This window comes from Haemaphysalis longicornis, unplaced genomic scaffold (assembly GCF_048455015.1).
Source record: "Haemaphysalis longicornis isolate Haplotype H1 unplaced genomic scaffold, Haemaphysalis longicornis Haplotype H1 scaffold_2, whole genome shotgun sequence".
Classification (NCBI taxonomy): domain Eukaryota; kingdom Metazoa; phylum Arthropoda; class Arachnida; order Ixodida; family Ixodidae; genus Haemaphysalis; species Haemaphysalis longicornis.
The window spans coordinates 50,599,657-50,611,744 of record NW_027526295.1 but is presented as its reverse complement, the minus strand read 5'-3'; the positions used below and the strand labels follow the sequence as shown (position 1 = coordinate 50,611,744).

At 46.1% G+C, this 12,088-nt stretch overlaps 1 protein-coding gene across 1 annotated transcript; it reads left to right on the top strand.

Annotated features, from left to right (window-relative positions):
* Nucleotides 1-6,568: 6,568 nt before the first annotated feature.
* LOC144168876 (toll-like receptor 6) lies at nucleotides 6,569-11,328 on the top strand. The gene is made up of 2 exons (XM_077697869.1): nucleotides 6,569-6,848; nucleotides 7,781-11,328. The coding sequence occupies exons 1-2, from the start codon at nucleotides 6,834-6,836 to the stop codon at nucleotides 10,073-10,075; spliced, it is 2,310 nt and encodes a 769-aa protein (XP_077553995.1). The 5' UTR covers nucleotides 6,569-6,833; the 3' UTR covers nucleotides 10,076-11,328.
* The last annotated feature ends 760 nt before the right edge of the window (nucleotides 11,329-12,088 follow it).

Below are 12,088 nucleotides of genomic sequence, written 5' to 3'. Positions count from 1 at the left end.
ATTTTGGGTGTCCAGAAAGTTTGATTCGAGGTGAGCCATTAAGATATTAGCGTAGTTAGGTCCGATTGGAGTTCCCATTGACGTTCCGCTGACTTGCACGTAATGAATTCCGTCGAACTCAAAATTGTTAAGTTCAAAAATAAGCCTAAGGAATGTTTGGAGAGCAGAAGAATCGATAGGTTTGTCGCACGATGACGGCTCATACGCAAGGGATACAGCGGCGATGTCATGTTCATGGGGGATGTTAGTATACAGTGACGCAACATCAAGGGTGACTAGAAGGAAGTTATCAGGAATTTCAATTTTTGAGATGTCTGAGAGAAAGTTATTGATATCCTTAATGAAGGAGGGAAAGCTGGACGGAATGTCGCAAATGAGATTATCCACATAGCGCGAGAGGTTTTCGGTAACAGTGCCAATGCCAGAAACAATGGGGCGCCCACGGTTGTTCCCCTTGTGAATATTTGGGAGAAGATAGAATTTACCGGCTACTGGGCTTAAGGGGATCAGGGAACGAGCCGTGGTTTCATTTATTGTTTTATTTTTAACAAGCTCAGCAAGTTTATCTTTGCAATTTGCTTATAATCTTGAGTGGGATCATTGGGTAGTGCTTTATAGAACGTCGATACTGATAGTTGCTTATTGGCCTCGTTAACATAGTCGGTTTTGTCAAGGATTACGATTGCGCCTCCCTTGTCGGCAGGTTTAATAATTATGTCGGGACAGCTTGCGAGTTCCTCTAGGGCTTTCTTTTCGTTGGTAGTCATGTTGTGGTGGAAAGAAATTTGTGTTTGGTATGCTTTTCGCACATCGCGTTGGACAGCTTTGAAGTACATGTCGAGGCAACTATCACGCTGTGTCTGAAGGGTCCAGTGCTTATAGCTAGGTAGGGTTCTGCGGGCTTCTTCCGTCGTGGGGTGATCGTAGAAGTATTCTCGTAGCCTCATGTTTCTGGCGAAGTTATCTAAGTCCTTAAAAAGTTGAAATTCATCAAAACCACCAGTAGCCGAGCAAAAGTTTAGGCCCTTTGACAAGACGTTCATCTGAGCTGGGGAGAGGGTTGTACTTGAAAGGTTCATTACATTCCCGGTAAGGTTTTCTTTTGTGACGGCAGACGAGGGGAAAATATTAGTACAGGGGTTTAACTAAACTGTTTCGGGGTGCAGTAGTCGAAACATTTATTACAGTCGTAGTGACATTATCGGCCGTATTGTCAGAGTTGGGGCAGTTACTAGTGCCGGAGCTTGTTAGGTTCTTACACACGTGGCCAGTGTTAGAAATCTTACCTCGGTTAACCTTTGGGTCTGTTGTTCGGGATATGGCGGAGGCCGTCTTAGATTCGTAGTTACTTAAAAGGTTCAACTCTCTTTTGCTTAGTTCCTGATTAAGTAGTTCCTCTTTCTTTCGGAGAAAATGGGCCGTAGTTTCGTAGTGATTGAGGATTATTTCACTTAATTGTAAAGATGCTTTATCGAGTACCTGTTTCCACTTATTCATGTTGGACGGGGAGAGTTCGGTAGTAGCAGGTTTTATTCTAATCCTAAGACCCCTGGGAGCAACCGCGGCAGTCAAGTACTGTGCAAGAGCGGAAACGTCCAATTCAGAACGTATGCGCTTTTTTGTGATTTGTCTTAGCTTTAAAAACTGTCTTGAAACGGGGAAAGACGCCGCGTTAACTGTTTTTTTTTGTGTAGTAGTCAGTTGCTGCTATGCCGGTTCTTTCGAAGGTTGTAAGGGCATGTGGCACGGAGGGCTGGATTTTGGACCCCGGAAGGTCCGGCGGACGCGCTGCTGTTGGTTTTCGTGGGCTCGGCGGTCGCTGAAGATGGGGAGGTTGGGCGTGGCATGCTGTTGGTGCGGCGCCGGTCAGGGAGCTTCTTAGTGTCGCCGCGAGCGTTCCCTCGGGGCGTTGTGGCCGCTGCAGGTTTGCCAGTAGGGGTCCCCGATCACAACTTTGTGGTTTCGGTCTGCGGAAATTTCCAGATGATGCTCTTTGCTGTGGTCCTGTCAGCGCTCATGGTAGAAACAAATCGAGAGAAAGATAAACTCACAAAGCGCGCAGAAATAGTGTAAGTAAAGAGTCGGATACACAGCAAGAACAATAACAAACAATGTTTACTTACGTAGCGGCAACGGCACTTGCCTTCATCAGAGTAAAGTTACATGATCTTGCTGTCGCAAACATTTCGAACACATTTCTTATATAGGTTTGCATAAAACTGTGAGAAGGGGCCGAAAATGTTTCGGAAATGGAGAGTGTGCATACAGTCAGGCTACGCCTATGTTACAACAACAAACAAACAAACAAAAAAAATGAGGGGGGGAGCGAGAGAGAGAAAAAGGGGTCGTGTTAACAATGCAGCGTTCAAGGTTGCACCATGACGGGTCAACGTATGCCGCGCGGGCTGCAAGTTCAGACAATGGGGGAAACTGGACAACCGCGGTTTGAAAAGAAAGGGAAGAGTATACAGTAAGGTATTCAGTGGCTAGGGAGACTGGTTCGGGCAGAAGCGAAGATGGGTGTGCCCCCCGCGGATGAAGAGAATAGGTAGGGGGCACAAAAGAGCATTTCACAGAAGCTAGCAACTGAACAGGAAATAGGTGGGGTCACAAAAGGTTAAACATGAATAGATCACAAAGAGTTAAACATTCTTAAGTCGTGGTGGGAACGAGGCCTCCTTCCCCAGAACAAATGGCATTGTTGAGCTGTATTAGGCCAATAAAGCTGCTGTATTAGGAGTTTCTGCGAATTCTGATGGCAAACTCGAGGGTAGGAATAATGAACATAGTTATAAAAATTATGAAGCCGCTAATTTTAATCGAGGGATAAGCACGTTAGTTTTCCGTAATTTCATTAATTCCAAGTGTGGCTGACCCAAAATTATAAATGAGATAAGGTTCCCGAACCTCGCGGTCGTGGTGCGTTTTGAAGGCGGATTCTAAAATCGTTGCTTTAAGATGTTCAAATGCATGCCCGGGACAGTTCACATGTCTTCAAAGGGGCAAATAAGGGCAGCTTTTTGCATAAGAGCGGTGATTATTGAACCGTATTCGGAAGGGCGTTTCAGTTTGGCCGATATATCGTTGCCTACAAACAGTGCACTCTAGAAGATATACGACATTAGCGGAGCCACATTTAAAGTTACCTTTTTATATTTACGTAGTAGTATAGCGTATCAGAAATATAGTATAGCGTATCAGAAATACGAAATGAGGGGCTCGGTGAAATATGAGAGAAAATAAGGGTTGGCCGTCAAGAAAACCTCGGAAAGCAAAGGGGAGGTTGTGGTGGGTCATAGAAAAGGGTCATGTGGTGGGTCCTTTGAGTCAGAAAGAAAGTCGTCGAAAATGCCGTCGGGTGGGATCCAAAACCCACGACCTCCGGAATACTGGTCTGGTGCGATAACCACTACGTTCACTACGATAACCACTACCACTAACCGCTACGTTCCCCCACAACTTTCTTGGGTATTTGTTAGGTATTTTTTGTTTCCTGTACTTGGGGGTGTTAGCCAGCGCCACTCGGACTTCTCGGGGTGACGGGGACCTTCTTTTTAACTCCTGGGCCGTGACTCGAGTGTTTACAACATGTCGAGAGTGGTCGACCAGCCTTGAACCCTCTTAAAGGGGTACTGAAATACCTTCCGCCGATGCATGGATGTACATGTACTCAAATAAAGCAATATATTTGCAATCTCCTCCCGCAAGAATTTTGTTAAAGCGATGAGTATTAGCTGAGAAATCGTAAATCAAAAACCGCGCATTCTCGTCGCTCCGCGTTTCCTCCTGCTTTCGATTTACTCTCCGCTGTTGACGGCGCGCAAGCCTTGCCTCCCATGATGCTGCGCTGCGCAGCGGTGACGTACTTCCGCTATTGCGCTGCTCAGACTGTCGTCTGCTACGGGCAAGCTTTGTTGACACCATGAATCTCGCACTCCGCTCAATGCTGGAAAAGCGAACGAAAAATCTGGCCGCATGTATGCGGCGGCCTGGCCTTGACCTTTCGCGGTCTACGTTGCTGGGGGCACATGACTTTTTATCGGCGGCGAACTCGCAGCCGCACGGGGAGTGTCGTGCGCTCGTTCCCTTGATGCACCACCCACTGTTTATCCAAAAAGCGCCGTATCAAATGTGGCCCCGCTGGTGCCGGGTCTTATTTTGCGGCGGTGGTAATTCCTGCCGGCGGCATGTGAAAAAGTCATATTAAACCGATACAGAACCCGTGCACAAAACGCTTCAATTATGTGACCAGTGCAGCTTGGGGCGACGCGTGGTGGAGAGCGGCAACGTTGGCAAAACATGCTCCGTCGCGGCTATGCTTTCTAGCGCTGGAGCGAGCGCCATTTCTTTGACAATCTCAAACATCGGTTGCCTTGGCAACAAAGCACAAACCGCTCCAGAAGTCAGTTATGGTGGCGTGATCCTGGTTAAGCTTGGGGCTCCACTTCGCGACATGTGGGCACTGCAGGCGTACCACTCACTCCCATTGGGAAGAGCGAGATGCGTTTGGCAGTACAGGAGGCGATGGTGTGTGTGTTGTGGACGCCTTTGTTTCGCGATGAAATGCGACGTTGTGCTTCTGCGGGTGGATAGTGCTTCCCATGGTCTGGACTATCTTTCTCGAGCGACGTACGACTCAACCTCGCATGGGGTATGTGCAGTGTGCGTGGCTAAAAGCCATCGGCTTGTGCGCCAGAGTTAAGTAACTTGCTGTTCGTCCCCGCAAAGCGCGCGCGAGGTGAGTACCGAATTTACGACGGGCCGGTGGCAACCCATCCTCTGTCAATCGTGGTTCAGACTTTCAACGCATGTTGTGACGTTGTGTTCGTTAGAAGCGCATCTCTGGATTGTTTGGAAGTTGAATAAAATGTATGCGTCAAACCCGGGCATTCGGCTCAGGGCGTTCTCTGCGATTGCACGAAAGAAGTGCCACGGCGCTTCAACGCTTTCTTTGTGGAACGTACTCAGGTAACAGAATATCCATGTCGTGTTATGGCCGTGTTGCATTCAATACAAACGGTTCAGCGTTTGTTTTACACTTGTTTCGTTTGTCGTAAAATGCCCAACCACTCCGGCACTCCGCTGGCAGATCAGCCGGCGAGCCGACGCTGAGCAGACGACTCATCTCTTTGCCGGAAGTGCGTGAAAAAGCCGCCCAATAGCAGGTTGTCTAGCTCATGACGAACATCTGGGAATCGATGATGTAGACATGTGAAGATGGCGGCGTCCAAAAACACGAAGGGAAGGGTGAAAAAAAACTACAAACTTTGCAACAAAAGTGTGAGCTTTCCGCTGCGCGTAAAAGAGTAATACTTCGCACAGAGGACGTTGACGGCCCAATCTAACGGTTGCGCTGCTTCATTTAGTGTGCTCAAAATGCCTTTCAGGGCCCTTTTAAGCTACCTTTGGCACCAAGACTGCCAGAACAGAGGCCCTCGCTATGCATCTAGCGAATCAGAAAAGGGAAATGAGGAGCTCGGTGAAATATGAGAGAAAATAAGGGTTGGCAGTCAAGAAAACCTCGGAAAGCAAAGGGTGGTGGGTCATAGAAACAGATGAAGAATTTTTTGAGTCAGAAAGAAAGTGGTGAAAAAATGCCCGCCGGATGGGATCCGAACCCACGGCGCTGGCTATCACCCCCAAGTACAGGAAACAAAAAATACCTAACATAAATACCCAAGAAAGTGGTGGGGGAACAGCCCCGCCGGTAGCGCAGTGGTTATCACACCAGACCGGTATTCTGGAGGTCGTTGGTTCGGATCCTACCCGGCGGGGATTTTTCACCACTTTCTGACTCAAAAAATTCTTCATCTGTTTCTATGATACACCACAACCTCCCCTTTGCTTTCCGAGGTTTTCTTGACTGCCAACCCTTATTTTCTTTAATACATATATATGTATATATATATATATGCTTGTGTACTACACAGAGAAAGTAGTTACTGAGTGTGCATGCGATCTTAAAGCCGCTGCTGTTTCAATCTACTTAATCTAACCTTGTGGTTCCTTAGGGCAACTATTGTACCTTTTGTATATTCCAATACATGGAATAGCCACCTCCTGTTTGGGTTGGAGCTAAACTCCCTAACAAATATTTTTTTCTCTCTCGGAGTTCTGGGATCAAACTCGCTTAACTTGCCTGAATGCGACATTTTGCAGATTCAAGGCACTAAAGAAGGTCTGCGTTTGACGGCGTGCGTTACGATGTTGCATCATGGCGGCGTTGGGGCGTTGGGGTGACAAGGGGCGTTTCTTCACGGTCCTTCGAAGAACCCGTTGCCGGAGTGCTGGCGTAATCCCAAAGAAGATGCAGTAGTTGTCCGTCGCCTTGACCGTTTGCAGTGCGTGGCTGAGCCTGCTCAGTTGTTACTGGGACACTTTCTTAGGCTTCGCGGGCTGTCGACCATCCTCGTCGCCACATGCGATAACTTCGACACCGTTAGTCATAAGGAAGAATCAGGCCATATTCCGCGCAGACCAACTCATATATCTATAGGACCGGCTTGACGCCACCGGCTGGAATTGATAACAGCAAGGCGGCTAAACACACAGGGAAACCACCAGCGTTCGGTGCTATCACCGCTCCTTGGCCGTCGCTATCACGTCACCACAGCGAAATTGCTTTTTTGTGTCCCGCCAGCAATCTATCTTCCCAGACAGACGCACTCACACCAACCACCACGCAAGCAAACAATTCTTCGCTTCCTCTTCTATGTCCTTTTCCGCTCCGAGCTCAGTGCGCGATAAAAAAGAAGCTATGGGACCAACTCTTGCCTTTATAGCGGGCAGAAACTGAGAGGAGTGTTGTTCAGGATACCTCGTCACCGAACATCATGCAGTACAACGGTGTAAGTAAATTCCACTTCTCATTCTTGTTATTAGGTCACTTGCACTATGTAGTCGTGTAAGCAAAAGTCTTCCCAGTTGCAGCGAAAATCCCCCGTGTAAATATTGCCAAAGCCGTATCTTTAAGGGGTTTATGGTGCGCAAATAGTGTGACTACATTCTTACAAATTCACAACATATCAGCCACATAACCGCATCGCTGATATATCTGCGTAAAATATACTATTTCCGGTTGCAGTTTTACATTGTATAATACATTATGAACAAGAACAGTGCTTCTTATGCACCGAGTCAAGTATGGTAGGTTCACGTTTCAAACGGTGCTACGTACATTCCTTACACGTTTAAAGGTGGGTTGAGTTAAAAGACACTGTAGTGTTGGTGTCATTCCAATCATTCCAAAATATAGGAACTGGAGAAATAATTCACATTTAAAGACGAGATCAAGGCTCAATAATTCTGTTGGATCCTTAAGAATCTTATATGAGATTGGTGATCTTACAGATATTGCTTTAAATCGTGTACTTTACTATGTGGGACTTCACAACAAGGTGCAATACCCCAATAATATTAGAGTTTAATGTACAAGTTGGATCTCAAGGGAACAAACATTCAAGTACTGGGGCAATGTGTTGAGTAGCAAAGAACAGCAAATTTCTACACGGCCCATGGTTGTTTGCTTGCGAAAAAATTGCAGGTCTAGAGAAACAGAGGGCTGCGGTTTCAAAAAAAGCGTTTAAGCAAAATCTCAGTTAAACGTAGTAAAATTGGTGATCACTTTCATGGAAAACGAAATCATCTCTATTTTTGGCGATTGAAACGCACAGTGCTTCGACATTTGACGTGAAAGAAATCGCGCCGGTTTTTATTTTATTCAGTACTCGTGACGTTAAAAATATAAGTTATTTGATATCTGCATTCGTAACTGTTCCAGAATGCCATGCGTTGGAAGGCACTTGTGTTCTTTCTGTGGACCTGGGCATGCTCAACCGATGGAATCTCGGCCTATCTGCTTTGCGAGCAAACAACGAACCGGACGACACTCCCCCGTGAATACAAGAATTGCTACATAAGCATTGAAAACGGCCATCTTCACGCCCTTTGTCACATTCTTGTCAAGTATAACGAGTCTGATCCTGCTGATACCGAGATAATGACAATGGAGCAACTACTGGTTTCAGACGATACCGTTCGCCCTGTGTCTCAGGGATGTGCTCCAGTGTGTTTGTCCCTCCGACGGTTGAGATTAAAGAAATGGGACGACTTTTCTGACAATTTAGATAGTAGCTACGATCACTTCGACGCGGCGAAAGGGGGCAACCTCGGACTGCTTCTTTGGTTTAGATTGCAGTTACACATGCGGCAGATGACATTTGATGTGACATTCGGCAAGCCCCCGCCCATAGCTGTCGCCACGTGTGACAGCCAGCGGGTCAACCGAAGCGGTATTTTCAGGGTTTACAGCATTGCTGACCCGTTCCTCTACGTATTCCCTGGCACGGAGTTTTTGCGTGTTGCCGCAGATACCACCATGCCCTGGAACATTTCCTCCATCTACACCGATGCAGTTATTACGCTTTTGAAGACATGGGACGTAATCCCCAGTACTATTCTGGAGATTGTCGCGGACACACCTATTAGGCACTTCGCGTTCTACAGTTGTAATTTCCACAACATCTCCTTCAACGATATTCCTCCCATGAAGACTATTCAGCATCTTGAATTTTCACAATCTCCTATTAAAACAGTTCATCCGGAGGCGTTTGACCGCATTCTGTCGGTTAAGAAAATTTCTCTGACAAGCACGAAGCTCCCCGGTATACCAGAAGCAATATTTTCTTTGAAGACACTGGCATGTGTAAACATGTCTGACACAATTGTTCCTCCTGGAGTGCAGTTACTCTTTTGGCCCGGCAGCCGTAATAAAAATAGCACTGCTGTGCAATTAATCACAAGTGGAAGCAACGTTACACTGTTACGTGATCGCGACCTATGTGGTTTTCCGAATTTGCGTGAGCTACACATGGACGGGTGCCACCTGAAGATGCTATTAGGCTCCCCATTTATATGCCTGAAAAAACTGCAGGTTCTTTCTTTGCGAGAAAACAAAATAACAGAGCTCAATGAAGCGACGCTGGCCGGTTTGAAAAGATTATTAGTGTTGAACCTGAACCACAACCGCCTCACTGTCTTAAATGGCACAAATGTACTTATTCCGCTGGTGTCCTTGCGCGTGCTTGATATATCCTTCAACAGCATACAACAACTCCATGTGGACAAACCTCTCAACAGTTCCCCAGAAGTGCTTTTCGCCCAGCACAATGGGATAAAGAAGTGGACGCCGCCAACCTTCTCTCGAATGACTAAGCTAAAAATGTTGGATCTCAGCCATAATGAGCTCGCATGGCTGGACACCGAAATGTTTATCGACCTGAACGGCACAAACAACGTCAGCCTCAGCTACAATCCATGGGATTGCTACAGTTGCTACCTCAACAACCTTCACAACTTTATGGACAAACACCAAGTGCAGTGCGCGGAGTGCATGGCCTGCGAGGTTCCAGAGGAACAACACGGATACCTTGTTCGGAGCGTTGCATGGAGAGAGGAAGAGTGCGTAGGTGTGGACTATTTTCGCGTGTACGCTGTTCCGGGGATACTTTCTATCATGGTTTCCGCCATACTTTTTTATGGCGCTTACAAATGCCGCTGGTACTTCATATATGTATCTTTGTACCTTAAAGTTGGCATCAAAAGCTACAGGAGGCAAGTGAACATGGAGAATTACGCATGGGACGCTTTCATATCCTACCATGACACTAACTCAGATTGGGTTCACGACGTTCTGCTGCCCAAACTCGAATCGCCTCCGCTCAAGTTCCGAATCTGCGTCGCCGCGAGGGACTTCATACCGGGTATTCCAATCACCGAGAATATATGCCGAGCCATTTCGCAAAGTCGCGTCTCCCTCTTCGTGTTGAGCCCTGCGTTCTGCCGCAGCCGCTGGTGCATGTTTGAACTCAGCCTCGCTCAACACAGGTTGTCTAACAGCGAACGTCACGACGGATTGATCTTCGTCAAAAAGGAGCATATCCACGAATGTGAAATGAGCAACATGCTGCGGTTTCTCACAAAATCGAAACCTTACATAGAAGTGCCTCCGTCAAATGCAACTGAGAGGCAGAATAACCGTTTCTGGTTGCAGCTCCAAGCAGCTTTGCAGCGATAGAATTCTAACAGAAGCTATGATTTTAACAATAAAGAGATGGTAGATATGCCAATTGATATCTATTCTCGTGACTAGAAATGCCCCTATTATCTTGTTTGTGCCCATTATACCATTAGCGTTGAGTTTATTTTATAGCCCCATATTTTTTCTTATATGTTTGGTTCATTTGCATACAAAACAAAAGTACGATTTGGCAGTGTCGGATCAGTCATACTAATCTAATTTCACTCCCATTTCAATTTCACTATGCAATCCCCTTACGTTCTACAGAACCGAGAAGGTTCTGGATTATATGAGCCGCGTGAAACACGAAGCCAAATTTTTCCGCCTATGTATTCGCAACGAAACCGGCCCGCCGAAAAGAAATCGTAAATTCGCCCGTTCTATTCAGTTCATTTTATTTAAGTGAGCTAATTTCGACACTGTGTTGAGCTGTATCAGCCTTGCGCAATTACAATAGTCGCATATTTTTCGAGTAGTATGGATGTTCCCTACGTACCTACAGTAGAAAGTGAAGCTGGTGATGTCTTTACAACTGAGGTTAATTTGCTCTAAACAACATACAACTGAAAATGCCACATTGAGGCATGGAGTTTTTTTTTTTCGTGTATGTTACATATGGTTCATAACTGAACCTTCGTTCTGTTGAGCTTGTAGCCTGACACAACTAAATTACGAATAACCAGAAGGATATTTGGGTTAAGGGCCCATTTTGTCTTCTAGTTTCTCGTGTGCATCTGCAAGAAAGATAAATTGAACGTAAGGCTGTCATACGCGGCCATGTATTCTGGGTGGGGGAGGGGTAAAGGAACGAAAAAAACACTAAAGCAAAGCATCGTTAGTCGATTGCCGCAGCATGCCGCTAGGTTTAACAAAACGCAGTGGCTTAACTACACTCGGTGACAACTTAAGAACGGCACCGGAAGTTGCCGCTGTGCCTTATCACCGTAGCCGTATGTTTCTCCGCGCGGCGCAAGTAGGGCGTTACTGGGAATATTTTGAACATCGCGTGAGCCGTTCCCGTGATTTTTTGGACTTAATATGATTATAAACGACTCCAGTGACGACAAACAAACTGCGCGAGACAAGGCAGACGATATCAGGCATTCATAGCAGACCCCTTTCAAAATGCCGTTCTTGAGTCGTAACGGAGTATAGAAAGGACGCCGCCCATGCCAGTATATATTTTTGCGCCCCACGTGATGATATTGATTGTGATTATTATTATTATTATTATTATTATTATTATTATTATTATTGCATGTCATCCTGGGTGATTTCAATACACCTGGTGTGCAATGGGATAGCCTTACTCTTCAACACTACAACTATTACGTGCAACAGAAATCCAGCATGCTATTTGACTTCATAGCCTTTAAATCCATGATGCAGCTTAATAATATCAAAAATAGCTCCGACAACATCTTAGACCTCTGCTTTTCAAACATTCAAAATGCACGAGTATCGAGGTCTGGTATTTCTCTTGTTAAACCCGACAAGTTTCATCCTCCGTTTTTAGTTTCTTTTCCAATCTCTTTTCAACGCCGTACTGTCTCGTCGAAGAATAACGAATTATCTTGCTACTGTTATGCTCGTGGGGACTACATTGGCTTGTATGACTTCTTTTCTACATTTGATTGGTCTGAAATTCAAGATCTTCCTGATTGTGATGCGCAGGTCGAGCGGTTCACTGAGGTTGTCAAAAGCGGTATGGACAAGTTTATCCCCAAGTTCAAGCCCAGCCGCTCAAAGTAGCCCTATTGGTTCTCCGCAGAACTTCGTACCGCGCTTAAATTAAAGGACCGCGCCCACAGAAAGTCAAAGAGCACTGGACTTGCTAAATGGAAAGAGGAATTTCGGTCTAACCGAAAAATATGTAAAAGTCTATATGAGCGTGACAACCGCTCCTATCTAGATTCCGTGGAGAGCAGCATGAATTCTCAGCCTGCAAAATTTTGGAAGTATATCCGGTCTCGTCAAAACAACTCTTGTGATCGCATCAGCCTGGTTAAT